We start from the raw sequence: 27,863 nt of genomic DNA on the forward strand, positions 1-27,863 counted from the left end.
AAAAAAAAATGGTTTTTGCTCGTAACTCGGAAATGGCTGGAAATATAAACAAATTTCCCCTTGGTTCTGAGTAGAGCACTCGGTGGGTGACGCAGAGCGGGGTGTCACAATATATGAAAGAAAAATAAACAGTATTTGCTTAGACTCTTAAGTATCAAAAAATCTCCCATGGTGAACAAATAAATCTCCCATGGTGAACGAGTGAAAAACGTCAAAACCTGCATGTCAAAAAAAAATCGGGACCAACGGTATGTGACGTCATAGGATAAAAAAGTGTTTATAACTCAGAAACGGTGCGTTGAATCGAAAAAATAATTGAAAAATGTCAACCCCTCCCTCCCGGGTTCTGTATGTTCCTTCTGCGTTGAATGCAGAACGAAGTCCGAAGTCCGTATGTCGAAAATAAATTCTGGAAACAAGAGGTATGTCGTGTTATAGTAAAAATGCCGTATAACTCGGAAACAGTGCGTTAAATCGAAAAAATAATTGAAAAAATCTTCCCACATCCCTGGTTCTGTATGACAGTTCTGCGTTGAATGGAAAAGGTCCGAAGTCCGTATGTGGAAAATAAATTTCGGAAAGAAGAGGTGTGTGAGGTGATACAGTAAAAAAGGTCTTATAATTCGGAAATGGTGCGTTGCTGAAAGCATTAAATTTATTTAGCAGTTATTATTTGGCAACAAAGCCACCGCTGGAACTGCCGCCTATTACCAAGTAGAAGAGTTACCACGCTAAATTTTATAGCTGGAAGCCGGCTAAGGAGACCCTGCTTCCATTTTGGGTTGCCAATTTCCAGCATTTAAGTAGCAGTCTGTAGCGATACGCTATATTGTCTGTGGTATAATAGAGAAATATGAAATTTTAAAACTACAATTTGCAAGTATATCTATTATTGAATTAAATGTGCTATATTTCTATACGAAGCAGATATGAGTGATGCAAACGAATGTCTTTTATCATAAAAATTCATATCGACTGTACATTTTACCAAAGTATATTATATATGATTATAACCTTAGGTGAAGTTGAGCCAAGGAATAAAAAAAGAATTTCACTATAGTGACAAGGTTTTTGGCTTAATTTGATCAAATCATTCAAACTTGCTAAATATTCAGATATCTATATTTAAAAGGTTATAGCAATTATCTAAACATTAATTTGTACTAAAACTGTTGCCAATATAGTAGCTAAAGAGGTTGACAGACAGAAAGACAGAACGATATCCATTAGAATATAAACAAGTTATAAAAAGTTTTTCGTAACAGATAAGTATCTAAATACGGAATATTTGCCTGCGACTTGAAGTTTTTATTATACTGTTATTTGCTTTTATGGTTACGAGCCAATATTTGCACTTGCCTATAAAATTAGAATNTGGGAATTTAGAAATCAGTGAAAGGTTGGTTCAAATTAGAAAAAAGTTACATTGTTAGGGAACCATTAAAATGACTTTTTCTCTGTTTGTTTGGTATTTTGCTACCTATAAAAAAATTTCAAGACATAAACTTTGCCACAAAAGGACCAGTAAAGGATCATTTTTATTAAAATACTTTTGTTTGACCAAAAATCTCATGCTGAAAAAAAAGATACAAATAAAAAATCTGTATCTTGGACCATTAATGTTTCGAAAAATCAATAATGTTTCATTATCAAACCTTTAATTTTTTTAATTTTTACAGGTAGCAAAACACCCAATAAACAGAGGAAAAACTAAAATTATGTTACAAATAAATAACCTCATATGATACAAGAACACAGATTTCAGATATAATGTATACAAGCTGTTACAAATTCCCTTCTCACTATAGGGATCTCGAAAACGATAAGAGATACGAGCTAGCTTAAATGGCAGAAAAGTTGCATAATCAGGGGACCAACATTATGCCTCTAAAAAATCAAGGCTAACATGATTAGTTTTTGAAATATTTCAATAAACATAGAAATCTAAATAAAAAATTTAGATTTTGGAACAAATAAACAAGATGAATTTTTCGAGACAAAACGTCTAAATCTGGTTCGGGTTGAGGCAGTACAGTATTGGGGGTCATGAAGGCTTGCAAAATATGTAATAAAATTTCCAGGGTTGTATTTAAAAAAATGAAGTTGATGATCCTGGAAAGACGAAACATTACATATAAAAATTGATTATGCCATTCGATAGAGGGCAAAAAGTGGCCAGAAAGTGTTCCTCTTTTTTCAATATTACCTCAAACAAGGCAATGAAACAAAAACAGATTTCCAAAATTTTGTTTTTTTTTCAAATATTTCGAAAACTTGAAACTTGGAAAAAATCAAGTGTAGATTTTTTTTAGAGGCATAATGTTGATCCCCTGATTATGTAACTTTGCCCCCATTTAAGCTAGTTTGTATCTCTTAACGTTTTCGAGATCCCTGCGAATTTGTAACAGCCTGTATATTTGAAATTTTATTTTGAAAAAGAACAAATTCCTCAATTTAATATTTTATTTTTTGCTGTTTGAGCAAGATTTCTTCATGGCAATTTTTATGTACTTTCTCATGGAAATTACAGGATTGATCAAAAAACCATTTTTTAATTATACAGGATATTTTGTAATAAATGATCGTAAATTCAGAAAGTAGTTAATAGAAAATTAAGGCCACTTTTTCTATAAATGTGGTATGTTTTTTGGACCATTTATCTGATGATTGGAGATTATAGTTTTCCAAGTATCCATATTTATGCCACTGTTTAATTATGAATGTTGATATTATTACAGCAACACTTCACCTATGCTTTTTTGTATCAAGTTTAGTTGTGACACTTTTAGCCATTCAGAAATTAAAAAAATTATATATAAATTTGGAACTCCCTGTATCTTCGAAATGAGTCATAAGAAACCATGTTTGTAGGAAAAAGTGGCCTTAATTTTTCAAAACTTATCACCACAATTTATGGGCAACCAAGGAAACATCCTATAGATTTTATAAGTATTTTTAATTTTGCTTTCAGTGCTTTGCTTATGTTAATTTACTTACATATTTGATACATTTCAGAAGCTTTTTGAAATAATTTTTAAGTACTTATGATTCATTATTAAAAAATAGAGGTAATTTTTAAAGCCAAGGAGAGGTTAAAACTTAAATTTCATATTTTTATTAAAATTTAATTCATAAAAAAAAATTAAGTATGTACTTATAATAAATTAAATAAAAACACTTACAATACTAGAATCGTAAAAATGATTCAGATACCATGAGCTTTATTAGCCTTAGAAAGTTTAATTCTTCTCTATTTCTAAATTAAACTCCTTAATTGTAATTTTTTTATTTTTTTTTTAATTACTGATGATGGCTGATTTTTATTCAAAACATAATTAAATCTCTACAAGTAACACATACATACAAATACTTCAAAAACATTTATTTTAGAAATCTAACGGCCTAAAATTGAAGGTGAGTCAAATACAATCATCAAAACTGACAGTTCCGTGAAAATGTATAAATTCAGTTTTTTCAAAATAGTTTAAAAATCAAAAATATATCAGATCTGTTCATATTTCAATGGCGATGCTATAATGATGCAACTTTTTTCTAATTTAATCCAACCTGTATCTTTCACCGATTTCAATATCCTCATGTCCTTATTTTGGATAAAAATGCTCTTATATTTACTGATAATATATAAATTATCTACTCACCAGCGTTTATTGTGGCAGCAGAACTAGAAGGCATTGTCATTTGAAATCCGCTCCGAGAATTGGTTTCCCTAAACAAAACAGACTTTGATGAAACCGTAATTTTTTTGTTTCTTACAGCCCAACCACGAGATCTTAAAGGAACTTTTACTTTAACCATGGGATGGAACTGCCCCGGATACATTTGTGCCATCAATATGTCTTCTTCTGATGGTAATAGAGAAGGGATTAACAGTGTTCTGGAGTCCCACGTTAAAGCCACCTCGAACTTATTTAGGAGATTTACGATATATCCTCTCGAATCCATGGGTCCTATATTACTTGCTTTAAAAATGTGTTTCAAGTCATCTAATTTCATAACACCTGTTCTAGCAAACGGATTTATTTCCCTAATCGTTACTACATGAGCTAACATATCGCATAACCATTGCGGGTCTAGGAAATAAAGGTCTTTAAGTGTGGCATCGTCGTAATGTAACAAAACACCTATAAAATTGTTAATAAATCTATTAATATCGATTAAAAATTAGTGAACTCAGTTTGTTACCGTTATCATGCAAAAATAATGTTGCTTGATGCAGTTCTGACCAGTCTCTAAACGTTTTATTGTATCTCTGTTGCATTTCAGATGTTACCAAATTCCTGTACTGCTCTGCGTTTAATACTGGATCAAGACCGTTTAACCTTCTCTCTGTAGCTATATAATTAACGACGTCTTCTAACGCTAAATACGTGGCAGGAACCTTCTGTTCCAGCAGCAGTTCTTTGCTACCCGGAGGTCGTAAACTAAACACCGTGTCATATATTAAATTACAAAGGAGTTTAACGTTGTGCCTAGTTTTACAACTGATTTCAATTGTGTCTAAAACTCGAGGTAAGCCACACTTCTCTGCATCAACGATGTTTATAAAACGTTCCCTAATAATTTGTTGGTACTCTTCGGAAATATTTGGATTAAATTCTTGTACTACGTCATAATGCGTTCCGACGATAATAACGGGAGAGTTTGGCGCTCGGGCTTGTATGTTCACTAACCACTGCAATATTTCGTTAATGCCCCTGTAACCGTCTGTTATTCGCCATACTACTAAATACAGACTACGTTTGGATAAGAAATACTGATGTGTTGCGTAATACCTGGAAATATTTAGTTTAATCACCTTATTAATTAGAGAGGTTGAGATAAATATCTTACTCTTTTTGTCCACCAAAATCCCATGTTCTAAATATGACCGGACCGTGTGAGGAATGAGAACGTACTTTTTTTTCATAAACCCAGTCACCAATGTCCACTCCAACTGTGGACATGTTTGTCCCTCTGGAAGTTTTTACATTTATATTTTTATTACCCATTCTCTTTGCCCAGTGCTAAAAAAATGATAATTATTGCATTTTTTTGTAACAGTTTATTTGTTTCTTTTAATGTTCATGTTAGACTGACACTTAATACGGTCGTTGCTTTGTAGACTCATTGGGAGTCTGTTATTATATTATCTTAGGTGTTTTGTTATGAGTGCTGCCATTTGTTAGTATAAGAGAAGAATGTACAGTTGAATGTAATGGCAATGATAATAAAGTCATGTGTAGAACATTTTGCAGTGTTTTTCTATTAAATAGTACTAAAATTCAAGAAGTGAAACAAGAAATCCTACACAGTTTCTTTTCTAAGTTTATGACATCTATCAACCAATGGCAGCAATAATAGGAGACAATCATTGAAAATTCAAGAATTTCTATGCCACTAGATATTTTATAGATGAAATAAGTACATTTAATAATACATCGGGTGTCCTAAAAATAGTTGACAGACACAGGGGTAGAAAGAGGGTGGAATTCTGAGATGAAGTCCTTTGACATTTTTTTGTCTAATGTACCCGTAATTAGTTAGGAATGAAATGAGGGATATGCTTTAAGGGAATGCCGACTGGTAGGAGTCAGTAAAGAGGCGAGCGTGGTATTGTGGCACCACCACAGAAAACGTTAAGGCCGTTGAAATATTTCAGTTGTCGGTTCTAACTTAGGCCATTTAATATGAGTGTTCCGTCTAATAAAGAATAAATATTAATGTGATTAAATATATACATTCCAATAAATACTGTTATAGTGATAAATATACAGAGCAAATAAATATAAGTGACTATGATAAATACAGGTTGTTACAAATTCACTTCTCACTACAGAAATTTTGGAAACGGTAAAAGATACGAACTATTTAGATAAATTTGAAACAAATACATTGAAGATGCATTTTCCGAAACAAAACATATTTAAAAAAATGACGATGATGGTCCTGGAGAGACAAAACGTTATAAAAATTGATTATGCCATTCGATAGAGGGCAAAAAGTGGCCATGAGAAAGTGTTCTTCTTTTTTCAATATCACCTCAAACAAGGCTGAAATTAAACAAAAACAGATTTCCAAAATTTCGTTTTTTTTTCAAATATTTCGAAAATTAATCATGTTAGCCTTGATTTTTTAAAGGCATAATGTTGCTCCCCTGATTTTTCAACTTTGCTCCCATTTAACCCTTTCGCTGCGCAATACGTCTGAACGTAGCTACCGCGCCGTACGCGAAAGTTTATCGCATGCGAATATATACGTCTGGAGCAGTTAGACCACTTATAGTTTTACATTATGTTGTGTTAAATTACGATTTACGAAAAACTTTACGATTTTATTTTAAATAAAATACAGTATATGTATTAAATAGAAACTGAAAGAAAGATGACCAATCTTGGTATTATTACCAGTACCTCTTTCCATAAAAATATTTGTCATAATGGGTATAAGCTCGCCCGCAAAAATTCGCCATACCAATTGCAATAATCGAGTCACTAATGCGCATGGTTGCGAATATATACGGTTTGAGCAGCCTGATCTAATTTAACTATTCAAGCGAATTAATCCGTCTGGAGCAGTTTGAGCCCTATAAATTTTTAGCGAATATATACGTCTGGAGCAGTGAAAGAGTTAATCTACTTCGTATCTCTTATCGTTTCCGAGATCCCTGTAGCGAGAAGAGAATTTGTAACAGCCTGTATACAGGGTGTTCCAGATAGACCTTCAATTAGACGTTTCTGGAAAACTACGCGTACTGGAATTCTGAAAATTTATGTACGGGGTTTCTCCTAATGTTCTATCGATTGAAAATATTGGCGTCGCCGTGAAACTTCCGGTTCTACCGGATGTAGACGTCAACTCGCTTATTTCAAATGGAATGTACTATTTTTTATTTAATTTTTGGATTCTACATCGAATTTTAAGGTAAGTTTCATAACCTTACTTTATCCTTAAACTCAATAGTTTTTGAAATATTTTGACTTTTTCAACATTTTTGAAAAAAACATACCTACACTTAATCGGTTCTATCTCCTTCAATTTTTAAGATAGGAAGCTGAAATTTTAGATGGTCAATACCAAAACGTGTCCAAATATCTGGAATATTCGAAAGTTGGTGCATGTTACACAGGGCGTCTAAAAAACACGGACCAATTGTGCCAAATTAAAAGTTTAATAACTCGCTTATTATAAATAGAACAGCCTGTGTTTTATAATGCCAGTAGATGCACCTGTTAATTCTCTTTCCATTGGTATAAGCATTCCCTATACCTAAATCCCACTGATTTTGAGATAACATTACTTATTTAGCACTATATCTAGTGATTTAATCTATTGGAAATTTTATGCTTTGGAAAGGTAGATCCTTCACTCATGTACTGTCAAAATTTCATGATATTTGGACGAACAGAACTGAAGTTATAGCATCTGAAGTGACCGTACGTTTCAGTTATCGGTACAGAAATGACCATCGAACAAAGTTTGGTAAAACTTTTACCAAAATGTTTCAATTGATGAACCAAGTTTATGGTCATGATTGTTTATCCCGTGGCAGAGTTCATGAGTGGTGTACATGGTTGAAAAACGGTTGTGAGGATAAAATTGATGAGCAACATGTTGGCCAACCAAAACTGTGATCACCGCAGATTCCATCAAAACTGTAATCAAAGATAAACCAAAATCTTAATTGAAACTCATGGATTTGGAATTAAGCATCTCAAAAACATCAACGTATCACATTTTGGCAGAACATTTGTGCTACCGAAAAGTGTGTGCTCGGTTTGTTCCGCGCAAGTTGACTGACGACCAAAAATTGCTCAGAATTTAACATTCGAAGAAGGCCAAAAAGGACAAAAACTTCCTTTACAACATTGTGACTGGTGATGAACATAGTGTTTTCAATATGATCCAGAAACCAAGTGCCAAAGTGCGAAGTGGAAGGCGCCAGATGAGCCAAAACCCAAAAAATCTCATTTGGAGAAGTCAAAAGTGAAGAAATCACAAAATTTGCGTTTACGATCTTGTCATTTTGAAGTATTTGGTGCATCGTATTCAGCCAGAATATCGCGTAGGAGGTTGGTGTTTGTTACACGATAATGCGCCATCTCGTAAACCATGAGATGAACCAATACAAAACATATAGGTAACTAACTAAATATGGCATCACAACCACTCAAGGTATTCACCTGATTTGGCACTGTGCGACTTTTACCTTGTCGGAAAAATATATTTGCCGATGAAAGGAAAGCGTTTTGTAGACGTAGAAGAAATCTAAAAGAGTTGTACCGACATCCTGAAGGATATCCCGGGTGATGATCTAAAACATTCGTTTGACATGCTTTTAGACTGCAAATTGCTGTATTGAGTTGGAAGAGGATTATTTTGAATAAAATAAATCGGTTTTGCCAAAAAAACTTTTTGTTCCTATTTTTAAAAAGTCGTTTATTTTTTATCGCCCCTTGTATAAATATTGCACCTGGTATTTAACCAAATTTTCGGAGAGTTTTGCCATTATTTTGGTCTCTGACTCCAAGGCTACAACTTTATCAATTCAGAGAATTTTTACCTTTAATTAGTCAAATAGTTCAAGTTTCATCAGTTTATTAATATATCTTCAGAGGTATTCCAATAAATTGTCAAAAATTTTTTATTTCAACACAATTCTGTCTTGAAATATAGTGGCTTTGAACCACCAATTCATTAAGACATTTTGGTTTAGTAATCCCAAAAAGATCAAGACAAAACTTGGACAATTAAAAAAGATAAGGAATCTTTTTTGAATTTTAGAAGCTTGATTTTTCAGTTTAAATTCCTATCAATGGTCTACTTAATGCAATCAAATTATTTCTATTAAAACTGAAAAGTACTGTAAATTGAAAAATCTACTATAAATACGGTGCGCACGTATATATGATAGATGCTAATTATTAAAGAGGGATGACATCCACTATATCGCTATTACTGAGTCAGCAAGAACCCCTTTCGGAATGCGCGAGCAGTCGAGGTCAGCCGATAGAGCGCGGTCCGCTGGGTCAGTGAGCACGAGAGTCAGTCACTGGAGTCGCCAGAGTCCCGACATAGCAAATAAACCGATTGTTGAAATTATGTGTTTTAATTGGCGTGAAAACCCCCATGGTTGCTAACATATATTAAAAATATTCTTGGGTACCAAAATTTAAAGTAAAATAAAAAATAACCTTAATAATTACGTAATTTGCTTAATTTCAGAATTTGTTGCTGACAAATAAACAAATCCATAACTTAAAATTATAAAGATAAATATATCCAAATAATTTGCTCCCACAATTTTTACTTTTCTTTGTTTGTAACATATGCTTGCAAGTTTGATAAATAAATAATATTGTTCATCCTGTACAAGTATGAAATTAATATCTGTTATTCGATATTTGACATGTCAACAATATAATTGCCTTCATAACGTGAATAATTTTTTAGTACTTTATAATGGTTAGCAATAGCTGTATGCAGATGTTATGTATTTATGATTAATTCTCAAGGTTTCCCTGTAGGTTGTTATGCAACAAAAAAGTAATACAAAACAGCTTTCATTAAACCAACCTCTGGCCTTCTCCTAGTTGTTCCTTCCTGCCTAAGTTGTTCTAATAAACTAGTTTTGCCGATGCCTTGTACCCCAACAATCATTAATTTCATCCTGGCATAAGGTTTGGCATCTTCCAAAACAGATTTTAAATACCCGATGATGTCCATGGTTTTGTATTTTTTACTATCAATCATAGACTTAAGTGGTTCTTGTAGTGTTGTACCTCTGGTGTTTAAATTCCACAAGCGAGACAGCAGGCCCATTTGTGGTGGGAGTTCGTTTATTTCTAAAAATAAACACATATAGATCTCGAATCTTATTTACTGAAATATTACGTGGGCTGTAATGACTTGCACAGTTAAAAAAGGAAACACATATTTTTAATTGATTCACTATAAAATTGATTTGGTAAAAAATATATTAAATTAGTAAAATTAATTATCTATAAATATATAGTGTCCCAAATAAAAAACATGAAAGAAGTTTAAATATTTTTGTATTAAATAATTTTTTGAAACTAAAATTTTCTCAAAATTGTAAATCTCGGGTCAGTTACAATTTTCTTGCCTAATTCCGAAAAATTGTATTAGCGACTTTTTTATTCGAAATCTAATAATATGGCGTTATTTTACACTATAATTTTTTTAATTTTATATAAAAATTTTAAAATGTAAGAGTTCCTGGTTTTAGTTATTCCAATTTTATTTTTATTAATTTTTCATGTCGAAAACTTTTTATTTATGTTAAAGGCTTAAACACCTATAAATTGGGACACGCTATATAATACATCAAATAACAAGACATTTGAATCACATTTTTAACACAATCATTACCTTCATTTTTGTTTTTCACTATCAAAATAATTATCATAAAAGAATAAGGATAGTTAAAATTTAAAGGTACATCTGAATGAGTAAATAGCAGCAAGAATATTTACCTATATTTCCACTGATATTTAACACTGACAAATTACTCAGTTCATTTATGTTTGATGGTATTTCCTTTAAATTATTATTGCTAATGTCCAACATGGATAAATTTGGGAACATTAGCCTTGCTTTTCCAGCTTGCGAATTCTGAAATAAAAATACAAATGTGAAACAATTAAATTATTTTTATATTTTTTATATCTGCTAATTGTATATTATGTATTAAATTTAATTCTTGAGAAAACTGTAATGATAAAACAGACAATTTTTTTTTACCAATTTTTAACATAATCTTCCCACATTAAAAAATTTTTGTAATAAATATTTCAGTAAAAAGTATATCTTTAACCTGATGTTTATTGTTTCCGCAATCTAAGAAAGCATTTTTTATCTTGAAGAATAATGTGAAAAATAGGGAAGAAATAGAAACCGAAAATTTGTGCTATAAAGAGGGTGGCATATTATTATTCAGTTGGTCGCATTTACTTTTCCCTTTCTCCTTTTAGAAAAAAATTTTATACGAGATAATAGAAATTATATTAATATTTACCCTATCTAACTCTTCATCTTCGGTACTGCTAACATCGCCATCGTCATCTGTAGCTAATTGAATTCTCGTCAGTCGATTGTCAGCAAGTATAAGGGTTCGTAAGTTATCTAGTCTTAAGTGCCTCCTGTGTGAACATACATAATGTAGCACAGTATTTCGAACTGATCTGCCCGACTTCCTTCGAACTAAGAAAGAAATTATAATGAATAGGAATGTATACCAAAATATGTAATTTTTTCTATTCTGTAGATACTATTTTATAAAAAATGTAATATTTTGTAGTAAAGATTTGTATCAATCAATTGTGTACACAAACATATTTGACAAAGATTTTATATGAATTTATTAAGTCATTAGCACCTATAATGTAAAGCCTCCTATACTAAGCCTCATCGCTTAGTGAAGCCACTACAGGTGGTTTAATCAGTGTTTAATCGTAAATAACAGAAGCGTGCACATTATTGTTATCTTAGTTTAATAGTTTCCACAATTATGACAAGGTCATTTTTATTGTAAAATGTAATTTTAAGTTATTACATAAATGGATCTTATTCAAACATGCAGGCGCTGGGTTAAGCGTTAAGTTAAACAGTGAAATTACGCACAATGCCAAGATTATTGGCTGACTGAGCAGTTGCCTTTTTTTGTAGCCAAATTTTTATTCATTAAATGAGGCGTTGACAATTGTTGGAGTTATTACTAAATGGATTCAGATTAGTTCAGAGAGGACTTCGTATCCTCACTTCTCAGATACTGTCTCGTGCCTTTGCTTGTAAATTTCCAGCAGATCGTTCAGATAGCACTGACCTAGCGACTTTGGTTCAGCACTTGCATGGCTGAATATGCCCTTTGTCAAGTGTGATAAAAGTTTATAATAATATTTCACACTATTTCGGTAATAATCAAGTTGTAAATTTGAAGTAGGTATTGAGATTCTTGGATGTAGTAAAACTGCTTTCCAAACAACAAAGCTTTGTGTTAACTGAAATGATATTGCACATTTAAATATCATTTTTTTTTCTTTTTTGACTTACCGTGCAGTTATTAGGAGCTCTTGAAGTCGAGTGTTAAAAATAGATTTATCGTCACAACTTTTCTCATTAAATTCGGAAAATTTTTTGGTAAAAGTCATTATATTTTCAATAATTAACATTGAGACCTAATAGCTCTTCAGGGTGAGGTCAGAGAAAAAAATTGTATACAGGGTGTTTGTAAATAAGTGCAAAATATTTTAGGGGGCGGTCGCCAAAGATAGTTGAAAAAAAAGTTCATATAAAGGTAGGTCGAAATATGCTTCGTTTGCGAGATACAGTGTTTAAATTTTAATTTTTTATTTATTTTTATTAATTATTTCAGTTTTAAAGATATTGCCTCAAAATTTGAAAAATGTTTTGGAGGGACAAGCGTACATTTTTTGGGGTGATCCGAATATTTCTACTTGCACCAGTGGCGTCCGTCCGAGAATGCCACAACCTTTTTTAACAAAAAAAATGATATGCCAGATTTTTTCCCGTTTTAAATTTTTTTTTAAATCCGCCATCAGTTCTGAGTGAAATTGGTCCCTTCAATTTTTTTCATAAGATGCACCATTTTTGAGAAAAAAAATAAAACATTTTATTGTAGGTTTTGTTACTATTTTATTTAAAGGTGCAAGTAGAAATATTCGGATCACTCCAAAAAATGCACATTTATCCCTCCAAAGCGTTTTTCAAATTTCGAGTCAATACTTATTTCACACTTATTTACAAACACTCTGTATAAACTTGAATCGGAATTTTTTCTATCTACCCAAATCTGTAAAATTGTCCACGATTTCCTGGACACCTTGAATGAAACAATTTATGGTACAATTTTCTATATATTGTAATTGTGAGAGTTGGACTTTTTAACATTTACAAACATAAAATCTAAAATAAGTGAAAGGCTTGGAAGCATTAACGAAGAAAAAGGTGTAGGATTACTGATATATATTAGACCTGACATTGCTCAAATCTGGAAAAGCCGACAAGCTCAGGTGTCACATTAACTTGATTTTAAACATTCAATTTATTTTTATGAAAGAGTTACTTATTTTAAGAATTATATTAATTAAATGTTTACAAATACAGTGTAGCCCATCGAAAACGTACCGCAAGGCATTACAGGGTAGTGAAGAATTTTTCGGCAAAATCCAAAAACAGGTCAAATTTGTTTCTGAGGGGGACAACTTTTGGCTAAAAAAGCATACCAAAATCTTCAACCCCCTAAGNGTTATCGGTACAGAAATGACCATCGAACAAAGTTTGGTAAAACTTTTACCAAAATGTTTCAATTGATGAACCAAGTTTATGGTCATGATTGTTTATCCCGTGGCAGAGTTCATGAGTGGTGTACATGGTTGAAAAACGGTTGTGAGGATAAAATTGATGAGCAACATGTTGGCCAACCAAAACTGTGATCACCGCAGATTCCATCAAAACTGTAATCAAAGATCAACCAAAATCTTAATTGAAACTCATGGATTTGGAATTAAGCATCTCAAAAACATCAACGTATCACATTTTGGCAGAACATTTGTGCTACCGAAAAGTGTGTGCTCGGTTTGTTCCGCGCAAGTTGACTGACGACCAAAAATTGCTCAGAATTTAACATTCGAAGAAGGCCAAAAAGGACAAAAACTTCCTTTACAACATTGTGACTGGTGATGAACATAGTGTTTTCAATATGATCCAGAAACCAAGTGCCAAAGTGCGAAGTGGAAGGCGCCAGATGAGCCAAAACCCAAAAAATCTCATTTGGAGAAGTCAAAAGTGAAGAAATCACAAAATTTGCGTTTACGATCTTGTCATTTTGAAGTATTTGGTGCATCGTATTCAGCCAGAATATCGCGCAGGAGGTTGGTGTTTGTTACACGATAATGCGCCATCTCATCGATTGACACTTTGACCAATTTTTTTACTAAAAATCGCCTTTAACTGTAAACCAAGAGATGAACCAATACAAAACATATAGGTAACTAACTAAATATGGCATCACAACCACTCAAGGTATTCACCTGATTTGGCACTGTGCGACTTTTACCTTGTCGGAAAAATGTATTTGCCGATGAAAGGAAAGCGTTTTGTAGACGTAGAAGAAATCTAAAAGAGTTGTATCGACATCCTGAAGGATATCCCGGGTGATGATCTAAAACATTCGTTTGAAAACCCCCATGGTTGCTAACATATATTAAAAATATTCTTGGGTACCAAAATTTAAAGTAAAATAAAAAATAACCTTAATAATTACGTAATTTGCTTAATTTCAGAATTTGTTGCTGACAAATAAACAAATCCATAACTTAAAATTATAAAGATAAATATATCCAAATAATTTGCTCCCACAATTTTTACTTTTCTTTGTTTGTAACATATGCTTGCAAGTTTGATAAATAAATAATATTGTTCATCCTGTACAAGTATGAAATTAATATCTGTTATTCGATATTTGACATGTCAACAATATAATTACCTTCATAACGTGAATAATTTTTTAGTACTTTATAATGGTTAGCAATAGCTGTATGCAGATGTTATGTATTTATGATTAATTCTCAAGGTTTCCCTGTAGGTTGTTATGCAACAAAAAAGTAATACAAAACAGCTTTCATTAAACCAACCTCTGGCCTTCTCCTAGTTGTTCCTTCCTGCCTAAGTTGTTCTAATAAACTAGTTTTGCCGATGCCTTGTACCCCAACAATCATTAATTTCATCCTGGCATAAGGTTTGGCATCTTCCAAAACAGATTTTAAATACCCGATGATGTCCATGGTTTTGTATTTTTTACTATCAATCATAGACTTAAGTGGTTCTTGTAGTGTTGTACCTCTGGTGTTTAAATTCCACAAGCGAGACAGCAGGCCCATTTGTGGTGGGAGTTCGTTTATTTCTAAAAATAAACACATATAGATCTCGAATCTTATTTACTGAAATAATACGTGGGCTGTAATGACTTGCACAGTTAAAAAAGGAAACACATATTTTTAATTGATTCACTATAAAATTGATTTGGTAAAAAATATATTAAATTAGTAAAATTAATTATCTATAAATATATAGTGTCCCAAATAAAAAACATGAAAGAAGTTTAAATATTTTTGTATTAAATAATTTTTTGAAACTAAAATTTTCTCAAAATTGTAAATCTCGGGTCAGTTACAATTTTCTTGCCTAATTCCGAAAAATTGTATTAGCGACTTTTTTATTCGAAATCTAATAATATGGCGTTATTTTACACTATAATTTTTTTAATTTTATATAAAAATTTTAAAATGTAAGAGTTCCTGGTTTTAGTTATTCCAATTTTATTTTTATTAATTTTTCATGTCGAAAACTTTTTATTTATGTTAAAGGCTTAAACACCTATAAATTGGGACACGCTATATAATACATCAAATAACAAGACATTTGAATCACATTTTTAACACAATCATTACCTTCATTTTTGTTTTTCACTATCAAAATAATTATCATAAAAGAATAAGGATAGTTAAAATTTAAAGGTACATCTGAATGAGTAAATAGCAGCAAGAATATTTACCTATATTTCCACTGATATTTAACACTGACAAATTACTCAGTTCATTTATGTTTGATGGTATTTCCTTTAAATTATTATTGCTAATGTCCAACATGGATAAATTTGGGAACATTAGCCTTGCTTTTCCAGCTTGCGAATTCTGAAATAAAAATACAAATGTGAAACAATTAAATTATTTTTATATTTTTTATATCTGCTAATTGTATATTATGTATTAAATTTAATTCTTGAGAAAACTGTAATGATAAAACAGACAATTTTTTTTTACCAATTTTTAACATAATCTTCCCACATTAAAAAATTTTTGTAATAAATATTTCAGTAAAAAGTATATCTTTAACCTGATGTTTATTGTTTCCGCAATCTAAGAAAGCATTTTTTATCTTGAAGAATAATGTGAAAAATAGGGAAGAAATAGAAACCGAAAATTTGTGCTATAAAGAGGGTGGCATATTATTATTCAGTTGGTCGCATTTACTTTTCCCTTTCTCCTTTTAGAAAAAAATTTTATACGAGATAATAGAAATTATATTAATATTTACCCTATCTAACTCTTCATCTTCGGTACTGCTAACATCGCCATCGTCATCTGTAGCTAATTGAATTCTCGTCAGTCGATTGTCAGCAAGTATAAGGGTTCGTAAGTTATCTAGTCTTAAGTGCCTCCTGTGTGAACATACATAATGTAGCACAGTATTTCGAACTGATCTGCCCGACTTCCTTCGAACTAAGAAAGAAATTATAATGAATAGGAATGTATACCAAAATATGTAATTTTTTCTATTCTGTAGATACTATTTTATAAAAAATGTAATATTTTGTAGTAAAGACTTGTATCAATCAATTGTGTACACAAACATATTTGACAAAGATTTTATATGAATTTATTAAGTCATTAGCACCTATAATGTAAAGCCTCCTATACTAAGCCTCATCGCTTAGTGAAGCCACTACAGGTGGTTTAATCAGTGTTTAATCGTAAATAACAGAAGCGTGCACATTATTGTTATCTTAGTTTAATAGTTTCCACAATTATGACAAGGTCATTTTTATTGTAAAATGTAATTTTAAGTTATTACATACATGGCTCTTATTCAAACATGCAGGCGCTGGGTTAAGCGTTAAGTTAAACAGTGAAATTACGCACAATGCCAAGATTATTGGCTGACTGAGCAGTTGCCTTTTTTTGTAGCCAAATTTTTATTCATTAAATGAGGCGTTGACAATTGTTGGAGTTATTACTAAATGGATTCAGATTAGTTCAGAGAGGACTTCGTATCCTCACTTCTCAGATACTGTCTCGTGCCTTTGCTTGTAAATTTCCAGCAGATCGTTCAGATAGCACTGACCTAGCGACTTTGGTTCAGCACTTGCATGGCTGAATATGCCCTTTGTCAAGTGTGATAAAAGTTTATAATAATATTTCACACTATTTCGGTAATAATCAAGTTGTAAATTTGAAGTAGGTATTGAGATTCTTGGATGTAGTAAAACTGCTTTCCAAACAACAAAGCTTTGTGTTAACTGAAATGATATTGCACATTTAAATATCATTTTTTTTTCTTTCTTGACTTACCGTGCAGTTATTAGGAGCTCTTGAAGTCGAGTGTTAAAAATAGATTTATCGTCACAACTTTTCTCATTAAATTCGGAAAATTTTTTGGTAAAAGTCATTATATTTTCAATAATTAACATTGAGACCTAATAGCTCTTCAGGGTGAGGTCAGAGAAAAAAATTGTATACAGGGTGTTTGTAAATAAGTGCAAAATATTTTAGGGGGCGGTCGCCAAAGATAGTTGAAAAAAAAGTTCATATAAAGGTAGGTCGAAATATGCTTCGTTTGCGAGATACAGTGTTTAAATTTTAATTTTTTATTTATTTTTATTAATTATTTCAGTTTTAAAGATATTGCCTCAAAATTTGAAAAATGTTTTGGAGGGACAAGCGTACATTTTTTGGGGTGATCCGAATATTTCTACTTGCACCAGTGGCGTCCGTCCGAGAATGCCACAACCTTTTTTAAAAAAAAAAATGATACGCCAGATTTTTTCCCGTTTTAAATTTTTTTTTAAATCCGCCATCAGTTCTGAGTGAAATTGGTCCCTTCAATTTTTTTCATAAGATGCACCATTTTTGAGAAAAAAAATAAAACATTTTATTGTAGGTTTTGTTACTATTTTATTTAAAGGTGCAAGTAGAAATATTCGGATCACTCCAAAAAATGCACATTTATCCCTCCAAAGCGTTTTTCAAATTTCGAGTCAATACTTATTTCACACTTATTTACAAACACTCTGTATAAACTTGAATCGGAATTTTTTCTATCTACCCAAATCTGAAAAATTGTCCACGATTTCCTGGACACCTTGAATGAAACAATTTATGGTACAATTTTCTATATATTGTAATTGTGAGAGTTGGACTTTTTAACATTTACAAACATAAAATCTAAAATAAGTGAAAGGCTTGGAAGCATTAACGAAGAAAAAGGTGTAGGATTACTGATATATATTAGACCTGACATTGCTCAAATCTGGAAAAGCCGACAAGCTCAGGTGTCACATTAACTTGATTTTAAACATTCAATTTATTTTTATGAAAGAGTTACTTATTTTAAGAATTATATTAATTAAATGTTTACAAATACAGTGTAGCCCATCGAAAACGTACCGCAAGGCATTACAGGGTAGTGAAGAATTTTTCGGCAAAATCCAAAAACAGGTCAAATTTGTTTCTGAGGGGGACAACTTTTGGCTCAAAAAGCATACCAAAATCTTCAACCCCCTAAGTGGGGGTGCTATCCCCTAAATTTTTTCAAATGGGAATGGGGGTCAAGTGGGGGGTCATTAGAAAGGGCTTTTAATTCTCTATACATCGATTCTTACTTTTTGAAAATCGATTCATTATTTTAGAAAATATGCAGCTTTGAAAATACGAACAATATTTTTGACGAGAAATGCGAAAATCGATTTAATTTTACTTCAAAACTTACGGTATTAGTCAAGTAAATGCTGAAAATGTTGTCCGCCAACTTGCATACAATGATACAGGTTGTCTTCAAACCGTTGTCGAACATTCTGGAGCACTTGCGGTGTTACTTCGCGACATACATTAATGATTCGTCCTCGCAGATCTTCCAAGGTATCAGGTGGAGTGCTGTAAACTTTGCTTTTAATGTGCCCCCAGAGAAAGAAATCTAAAGGATTTAAGTCGGGTGACCGAGGGGGCCACTCAATTGCACCTCTTCGTCCTATCCAGCGTCCTGGAAACGTCTCATTTAGGTAATTGCGCACATTGAGCGAGTAATGTGGAGGAGCTCCGTCTTGCTGGAAAATCAGTTCGTGTTCATTGTAAGCAGGGTCGTCCTCTATGATATTTGTTAGAGCTGGGTCGATGACATTTTGTAGTAAATCCAAGTACATATCGCCTGTCAAATTTCCAGGAAGGAAAAAAGGACCTACAATGGAATTTCCAAAAATACCTGCCCATACATTCAACTTCTGGGGGTGTTGGGAGTGTGTCTCATGGAAAATCCTTGGATTGGTATCAGCCCAGTAACGACAATTATGGCGATTCACTAAACCATTCAAGAAGAACGTACACTCGTCCGAAAAACACACATTAAAGAGGAAATTATCGTTTATCGCTCGTTCAGTCATTATTTCGCAAAATTGCAAACGACGATCAAAATCGTCTTCATTTAGCTCTTGCACTAGCCGAATCTTATAAGGATGGAATTTGTATTTTTTTAATATTCGTTGGACACTTGTACGACTCACTCCTGTCGCAGTAGCCAATTGCATTGTACTCAGCGTACTATCCATTGCCACTTGCCCCAATACCGCTATTTCCGTAGGTTCATTTAGTACCGGATTTTCAACCTGCCTCTTTTTGTTATGAACGGAGCCAGTTTCGCGAAATTTGGCCACCAATTCGCGAACAATTTTTCCAGACGCATGTTTCTCAGGATGCCGTTGGTTGAACAGTTCGGCGACCCGATTTCCGCATTCATTGTTTTTGAAAAAAAGCTCAATAATTTCTACTCTTTCTGGAATTGAGTACACCATAATTAATCAATTTAAAAGACTCGGCAGTATTGGTACTCTTCAACTACAAGTCACAAGACAGTTATCTAGCAACTTCTTGTGGCCTATCTAAATACGAAACAAAAAGCGGACAATTTTTTGCTCACCAAAATCAGGCTAAAGAATTCGCAAATCAAAAAAAAAAACAGCGAATTCTTTTGAAGGAATTTACCAAGCTAATACCGTAAGTTTTGAAGTAAAATTAAATCGATTTTCGCATTTCTCGTCAAAAATATTGTTCGTATTTTCAAAGCTGCATATTTTCTAAAATAATGGATCGATTTTCAAAAAGTAAGAATCGATGTATAGAGAATTAAAAGCCCTTTCTAATGACCCCCCACTTGACCCCCATTCCCATTTAAAAAAATTTGGGGGATGGCACCCCCACTTAGGGGGTTGAAGATTTTGCTATGCTTTTTGCGCCAAAAGTTGTCCCCCTCAGAAGCAAACTTTACCTGTTTTTGGATTTTGCCGAAAAGTTCATTACTACCCTGTAATGCCTTGCGGTACGTTTTCGATGGGCTACCCTGTATATGTTTCTTGTAGTTATGTTCTTTTTTAATGTGTAATCTTTAATATACAGTAAAAAAAATGTTATGCTATGTTTGTTGTTTGTTTTATGACGTTAACGATGTAGTGAGAGCGTTTTCCAAAAATGTTCTTTATAGTCAATAAAACTTTGTGACCAGGAAAAGGTTAAGACACACTGGTTTAAATGGTAATAACATGTAATAAGGTACCTACATTTTTAAAGCAAATAAAGTGGTGTATTTTTTCAAAATAAAAAAAAAGTTTCAACCTCTACGTTTTAGGTAAAAAATAAGTTTGTATTCATACCGAGCCGAAAAAATTGTATTAAAAGATTTTCTATAAGGATTACCTCCAATTTCTGGTGTTTTACCCCTAAAATTTCCTGCTCCCATATAACAAGCCAGGTTCGCCAACTCCATATTATCTTGTGCTTCTACCTGAGGCAGACTGGGCCACACAGTAATTTGATTATGACTCAAATCTAACTGTTTTAACGAACTGGGGTAACTGGTAATGTGAGACATAGACCTTAACGAATTGAAAGCCATGTTCAATTTTGCCAAATTAACTGCCAGGCAAGGCAGTACAACTGGGATACTTGTAAACAAATTATGAGCTAGATTCAGCGAGGATAATTGCGAGGACTGTTCAGTTATCGAATCATCATTGTGGAGAATTTGTTCCGTGACTTCGACATTTTTTCTCCATATATGGTGTTTGATTAGATCCATTTGGCTGAAAATTGAATAATAAAAAAATTTGTTGGAAAAATTTTTAAAGTAAAATGTAAAAACTACTTCTGCTAAAATATTATAAATGCTCATCATTTAATGAAACTTACAGGTAACATCTTTCCTTTTTTCTGTATCGCACACCATCTTCAAAATTAAATAACTTTGTTTCCTCACAAAAATCAGAACTTTCACCTTCTGATTCAGGCTCTGTGTGACTTGATAATTGGCTATCGCTTGAGCTTATACTCATTCTATCTAAATCTTCCTTTTTATTCTAAAAAATATGTAGGATTTTGTAACAAGTATGTTAAAAGTTAATCACAAATTCTTTGGTTGAAAATATTGGAGCTGTTCTTTTCCTTAGCCATTTCTTTTTTTTTTTTTATTTAGGCACCTAATTTTTGAAATACAAGATATCAAAATTCCTAGTTAAAAAAGTACATAATTTTGTAATTTTTTAAGACATTCAATTTAAATTTTGCATAAAATTTATTTTAGCTGGCACAAAGTGGGATTGCGGAATCAATTGATCCCTATTTGTGTGCACACCTATGGTTCAAATTCAATTAAATCATTTCTTTTATTTATTTTTCTTGTTGATGTAAGTCCTTGAATGGTACCAGATTGGACATTTTTCAGCATAAAGTTTGGCTTTACATTCAATTTTTACTTTTTAATTTGGTTTTTGAGTTTTAATAAGGGAACATAATTAATTTAAAATGCCAGTTTTAAATTGGGTTAATGCCTAAAATGAATTAAGTTAATTAAGGGGGAATATACGGTTAGACAAAAAATATTTTTTTTACTCATCTCAAAGCTTGTAGTCTTAAGAATATTGTGTGTAAATTTCATATTGAAATTCCAATAATTATGAAAGTTATGGGCAATGTGGTCGAGCGGCTGGCCGCCCGTTGTGCCGCCTGACCTAGACTTTTTTATTTAGGTCTAGAAGGTATCGAGGGATTGGACCGTTTGTGAATTCTAACGGTTCCTCTAGCTAGAGCGTCATTTTATCATCAGGGTGCAGTTGTGAGCAACATTTGTTATTTTGTGTATCATATGTGAATATTATATAGTGAAATGGATAGCAGAAAAGCTCTTCAGCATTGCGAGATAGACAATGTGGAACGAGTGTGTACCACAGAAATCAAAACTCACAATGTGACTCGTAAAGGAAAGATTCAGCGAAGGCCGTTACAAATTGCTGATGCTGCCAGTGCTGCGAAGGGCCTACTCTATGGACCAAGAATCAAAGTTTTCTCAATATAATATTACATATTATGTAATTTTTTACATAAATTGAATATTCCAAAAAAAATTTTTCAAGTTTGGAATATGAAGAAGTGTATAAATGTTATTCTGAGAACTGTAAAAGTTATGGGCATTTTACCGAGAAGCTGATGAGCGACCAAGTTCCAAGAACATCAATTCTTTGCCAAACTTTAAACGTGATTATCTCGAAACATACTATTCAATGACGGTTCCCAAAATATTTGGAAAGGGCTAGACCGATTGCTTTAAAAATTTTACACAATATTTTCAAACAGGTTTTCTACTTCAGAATGTAAGATTTTTTTTCACTTAATTATTCTTTTTATCAAGCCAAATAGGTCGGAAGCTAAGGGTGAAAAATGAATGTAAAGTTCAATGGATCGGTATTTCGTGAACAAACTTGATATAGGTACAGTGTGTCCCGTTTTTCAGGTTAACACCTCATAAAATGTGAGAAGGCTGTGGACTTTACGCAAGCCAAACTTTTTATAAATAGTAGCCTGAAGGGAGGTTATATTGTACTAATCATTTTATTGATGTAACAAAAGCCTAGCCTACTACGATTTTTTAAAGGGGCCGTTTTTCCAGAAAGAGGTATTAGGCATTTTTTTTATCAAAAAGATAATATTACCAGGCTATTTAACACTCATCAAAATACCCATATACCAAATTTTAACGACAAATGTCTATTGGGTGTTCTTTTATGTGGCGCCAAACTTCAAAAAATTGGACAACTAAAAATTATAATAAGCAGGTCAAAGATTGCCATGAAAGTGAAAACAAGTACCAATCGGACAAAGAAAAAATACAGACACTATAAATTTAATACTTTTAATTGTAGCCACAATAAAAATAATAATTAAAAAATGTAGGTAATGAATTATAAATATTAAGCTGTTAAACAAAAAATTGCAAAATAATCTAAATTAAATTTTAGTTTTCTCGAACTATGGACTTTTACTTTTGGGGTTTTATAAAACAAAAAGTTTATAAAAACAGATCAAGGAATTTGGATAACCTAATGAATTGCATAAGACAAGCATGTGCAGAGATTACTCCACAACAGCTATGTAAATTATTTTTAAATTTAAGAAGAGTATTGGAAAAATATGTTCGACTGGAAGGTTTGGTGGAGAAAACTAAAACTTAATTTAGATTAACGTTTTGCAATTTTTTTGTTTAACAACTTAGTATTTATAATTCATTAAATTTTTTGTAAGTTATTATTTTTATAATTAATTAATAATAATTAAAAGTTTTAAATTTATAGTGCCTGTGCCTGTATTTTTTTCTTTGTCCGAGTGGTACTTGTTTTCACTTTCATGGCAATCTTTGACCTGCTTATAATTTTTAGTTGCCTGATTTTTCGAAGTTTGGCACCACATAAAAAAACATTCCATAGACATTTGTCATTCAAATTTGGTATATGGGTATTTTAATGGATGTTGAATATCCTGGTAATATTATCTTAATAAAAAAAAAATGCCTAATACTACTTTCTGGACAAAGACCCTTTTAAAAAATTGTAGTAGGCCAAGCTTTTCACATCAATAAAATGATTAGTAGAATATAACCCCCCATCAATTTGTAAACAAATTGACTTGCGGAAAGTCCACAGCCTTCTCACATTTCCAGAGGTGTTAACCTGAAAAACAGGACACACTGTATATTTATAAATAAATTTGTCTGCATGTGGAAAATCTGGTAAATCTAAATTTTATAATAGAAAGAATGTAAGCAAGTAAAAAGCAATACATAGGAAAAGTTGAGGGTAAGTTAATGGCCATCTTTCCTCCATTCAGATTTTTTGTGCTAGCGAGAGTTAAAAGCCTTAGTAAAATTTTGATGAATTTTGATCTTAAAAAAAGAGTTATAATAACATTTTTCTAAATTAACTTGGACACTCGCATCCTGAAAGACAAGCATTCAAATTAAAAATGGCGTGTCTTTTTATTATTATTATTTTCACCAAAACAATTTGTGAGGCTAACAACTAGATCTACATTTTTGTATACAGAATGTTTCATTCTATTCAACTTACCTCACTGGGGTTGGCAGGTAACTCTTTCAGCAAATTAAATGATGCATTTAATTCTTTTAGTTTAGGGGCTAACCACATATTATAAGGCAGCTGTTGTAGTTTGTTATTTTCTACTACTAGTGTAACCAAAGACGGTAACTTAAAGATGGCATCTGGAATATGATCCAACCGATTATCTTGAATATATAACTCTTCTAGTGCGGGGCATGAGTAACCTAAGTCTTCTATATTTGTACTTTTCCTTCTGAAACCCCTTTTTGCAGGTGATGGAACTGGTACTGGCAACTTTTCGATTTTGTTCTGGGCTATATTCAAATATCTGAGACTGTGCAATTGGAAAACTGCTAGGGGTACAGAAGTTAGACTATTATTAGAGACGTCCAATCTCGTAATAGCGTACAAGGCAATATCATAACTTCTAGGGTTCTGTTTCAATTTTTGATTCAAGTGTAGTGCAGCATCTATAAGCCACTGAGTTTTTATTTGAGTTAAGTTGCACTTCTGATTGTGCCAGTTAATCATTGCTGGAGTGTTTGGAAATAAAGTAGAGTATGTAAGGTTTGTTACATTTGAGAAAATTGTAAACTGTGAGGAGTTTATATTTTCAGTCATCGCTTTTTTGTTTATTTTATATTCTGGATCTGCATGTGCCTACAAATAAATTAGAAAAGTATAAGAATATTTTACAGACACAATGAATGAGTAATAATTTTATTTCTTTACCTTAGTTGAAAGTAATTTAGCAATGAGTGTTTCATCTTTGTTTTGAACTGCAACAGACAGAGCTTTACAGTCATCATCTCTGGCGCCATGTTTTAATAGTAAGTCCACTATTGGAACATCCCTATTTCGACAAGCTTCTACAAGCCCTGTGGATTGGCCGTAGTTAGTATCTTCTTCCACAGAACAACAGCTCAAACTCTAAAAATCATATATTAATTTGTAATAATTAACAATATTATATTTGGCGCCTTGAAAACTATTTTTTCAGTAAAATAAGACTGTCAAAAGAAATTAAGTTATTACCTCATTAATATCATGATAAGCTTTTATTACAGTATTTGGACTTGCTCCAGCTTTCAAGAGAGACAGTGTAATATCGTAATGTCGTCCTTTAATTGCTGCATGAAGTGCGGTTTCTGTGTTGTTATTGCAGTACATGTCAATCCGTAATGGGCATATTGATTTGGCATTTGGATCGTTCTAAAATATACATTGGAAATAATAATTGAAAAGAAATGTTTCTTAATATCATAATGGAACCAGATTATAACATTGTCCTGCTTTTTATTAGGTCATTCAAATCAAGAATTCTTGGACAGATTTTAGTATACATTACAATTAGGGAGTGCAATCCCGATTTAGTCATAATCCCGGTATTAACGAGATTAATAGTTACACTCCCGCGGGATCCCGGTATTTGCGGGATCCCGCTTGTCTGATATGCAATATTGTCTTTTTTTATATTTAGATTGATGATGATTAGTTTTTAATTTTTAATTATGTTTTTATTAAAGAAATAATACATTATTCGATTTGTTGGAAATATTTACTTAAAAAACACAACGTACTTAAGGTATGGTCAGCTAAGTTACTTCTAATGTCACTGGCTAGATAACCCGCTGCCGAAAATGCCCTCTCCGCCTCAACACTAGTAGGTGTTACAGACTTTAAACAGTTATATGCCAAGTCAAGGTATTTTCCTCTAGATCCTCCTGATTCCAACAGGGCCATCTCCTTTCTGATAAGTGAATCTAATGAATTAATATCAGATGTCGGAGTATTTGTAATACATATATTTTCACTGACTAAAGTACGCTCCAATTCTTCTTGTAATGAAAGTGTTGTAGAAAGATTTTCATGTTCAATTTGCGTTGCTATTTGAGAAAGAGGTATATCATCCTCGAGACCCTGTTGGTCAGTAGGTGTAGATAAATTTGTGGGAAGAATTTCGTCATCATACCTTTGTTTGCAGTACAACCTTCAATAATTTTTTTTATTTCATTTCTAATACCAGACTTTGCTGGCATGCCAAAAGTATCATCATTCAACGAAATTAAATCCATGTAAGTGTTTTGTATGTATATCAAGGTGGGGGTTAAATTTGTTCGTCACTGTAAAATTCTCTGCCTCAAAGATTCAGCCATTTCTGCAGCCAAAGGTAAATTAAGTTCTTCCAGTTTTCTTAACATGAATTTTATTGTTGTCTCAGCTGTTAACAATGTCGAATCTTGCCGGCATAGAACTTCTACGACTAGCTTTATTGGTTGCAAAATTTGTTCTAAATTTTTCAGCGCTGAGAATTCTTGTTCTGTGAAGCAGTATTCAGTATCAGTTTCTAGATTAAGGTCAATGAGTGCCTTACAAATGCATAATTTAACTTTATTAAATGTTTCTATCATTGCATAAAAACTACTCCATCGAGTTTTACAATCTAAGATAAGTTGTACATCTTTTCCAAACTCATTTTTCATATAAATTTGCAACATGTCATTCTTTGTTGGAGATCTCTTGAAGAGACAGACAACTTTGCGGACTTTCTTAATTAAATCAACAAACTGAGGTAGTAATTCAACTTCTTCAGACGAAATCGTACTTACAACAAAAGAATCATCATTGTTAAATGTCCTTAACTCGTCTTCCTCTTCGATACAGTTATCTTCTGGATCTAAGTCTGCATTTCCATTTCCTTCATTAGTTTGCAAAGTGATTTGTTTTTTATAAATGACATCTATAATTCCGAGTTGCAGACCATGGGCATAACAAAGTTGATGAGACGGTTCGATAAGCTTGCCAACTTTTATCATCACACTAGCACCATCTGTAGTAATAGCAACAATGTCGGTATTTAGATTCAAATCATACTCGCTTAGTTTTTCTTTCAGAATATTTACACAAATCTCCGATGGCATACTACCAAAAATACGGGCCAATCCTAAATTCCAGAACATTGAAGTACCTTTCGCAAATGTATGAATATTGATATTTAAATAGCGTCGGTTACGTGATGAGGTCCATTCGTCGAAAGTCAAAGTAAACTTGTAATTTTCATCTTTCAGTTCTGACAACTCACGAGATATCTTCATTTTCATGGTCATCCCATAATTCATAACCATAAGTCTAATAGAATTGGCAGAAGTCGGAAGTTTATGTCCAGCGGATTGAAAAAGATCTCTTAAATCTGACGATGTACAAAATACCCTAAATGGCAGTCCATCCCTGGAAACCATACGAGCTACTTTTTTTTCTAAACTATTTTAGGTGTCCTTTCTTTGGAAATGATGTGTAATTTTAGTTTTTTTCGACAAGGGGACTTCTGTACATGATGTTGGTAGTGTAGGATTTTTATTCTGTGGAGCGATATTTGTTATCAAATTCATATGGGAATGCTTAGTTCTCAAGTGAACATGCAAACCTTTTGTTGATCGCCCTGTAGTTTTTAATATAGATTTACATATAGTGCACTTCGCCAACTGTGAATCTTCTGATTTAAGGAAATATTCCCAGACAGAACTTGAACTTTTAAATTCTTTGTACACTACACATGCCATGGTAATATAGGTAACAAAGTGTTTTTACATACATAAAGTAGAAAAACACCTGTGTT

At 32.4% G+C, this 27,863-nt stretch overlaps 1 protein-coding gene across 1 annotated transcript in view; it reads right to left on the reverse strand.

The window, feature by feature from the left end:
* Window positions 1–27,863, reverse strand: part of LOC108915312 (leucine-rich repeat serine/threonine-protein kinase 1) — a 55,538-nt gene that overhangs the window by 16,327 nt on the left and 11,348 nt on the right. The window contains exons 9-19 of the mRNA XM_018721305.2: window positions 25,283–25,459; window positions 24,980–25,177; window positions 24,257–24,907; window positions 21,051–21,217; window positions 20,559–20,944; window positions 16,135–16,319; window positions 15,593–15,731; window positions 14,673–14,941; window positions 4,852–5,024; window positions 4,204–4,793; window positions 3,660–4,142 (exon numbers count right to left, since the gene is read on the reverse strand). Of these exons, the coding sequence (XP_018576821.1) occupies window positions 3,660–4,142; window positions 4,204–4,793; window positions 4,852–5,024; window positions 14,673–14,941; window positions 15,593–15,731; window positions 16,135–16,319; window positions 20,559–20,944; window positions 21,051–21,217; window positions 24,257–24,907; window positions 24,980–25,177; window positions 25,283–25,459 (3,418 nt within the window). The remainder of the gene's footprint in view (window positions 1–3,659; window positions 4,143–4,203; window positions 4,794–4,851; window positions 5,025–14,672; window positions 14,942–15,592; window positions 15,732–16,134; window positions 16,320–20,558; window positions 20,945–21,050; window positions 21,218–24,256; window positions 24,908–24,979; window positions 25,178–25,282; window positions 25,460–27,863) is intronic.

The sequence above is a fragment of the Anoplophora glabripennis genome, unplaced genomic scaffold (genome assembly GCF_000390285.2).
Source record: "Anoplophora glabripennis isolate ALB-LARVAE unplaced genomic scaffold, Agla_2.0 scaffold1376, whole genome shotgun sequence".
In the NCBI taxonomy this organism is placed as follows: domain Eukaryota; kingdom Metazoa; phylum Arthropoda; class Insecta; order Coleoptera; family Cerambycidae; genus Anoplophora; species Anoplophora glabripennis.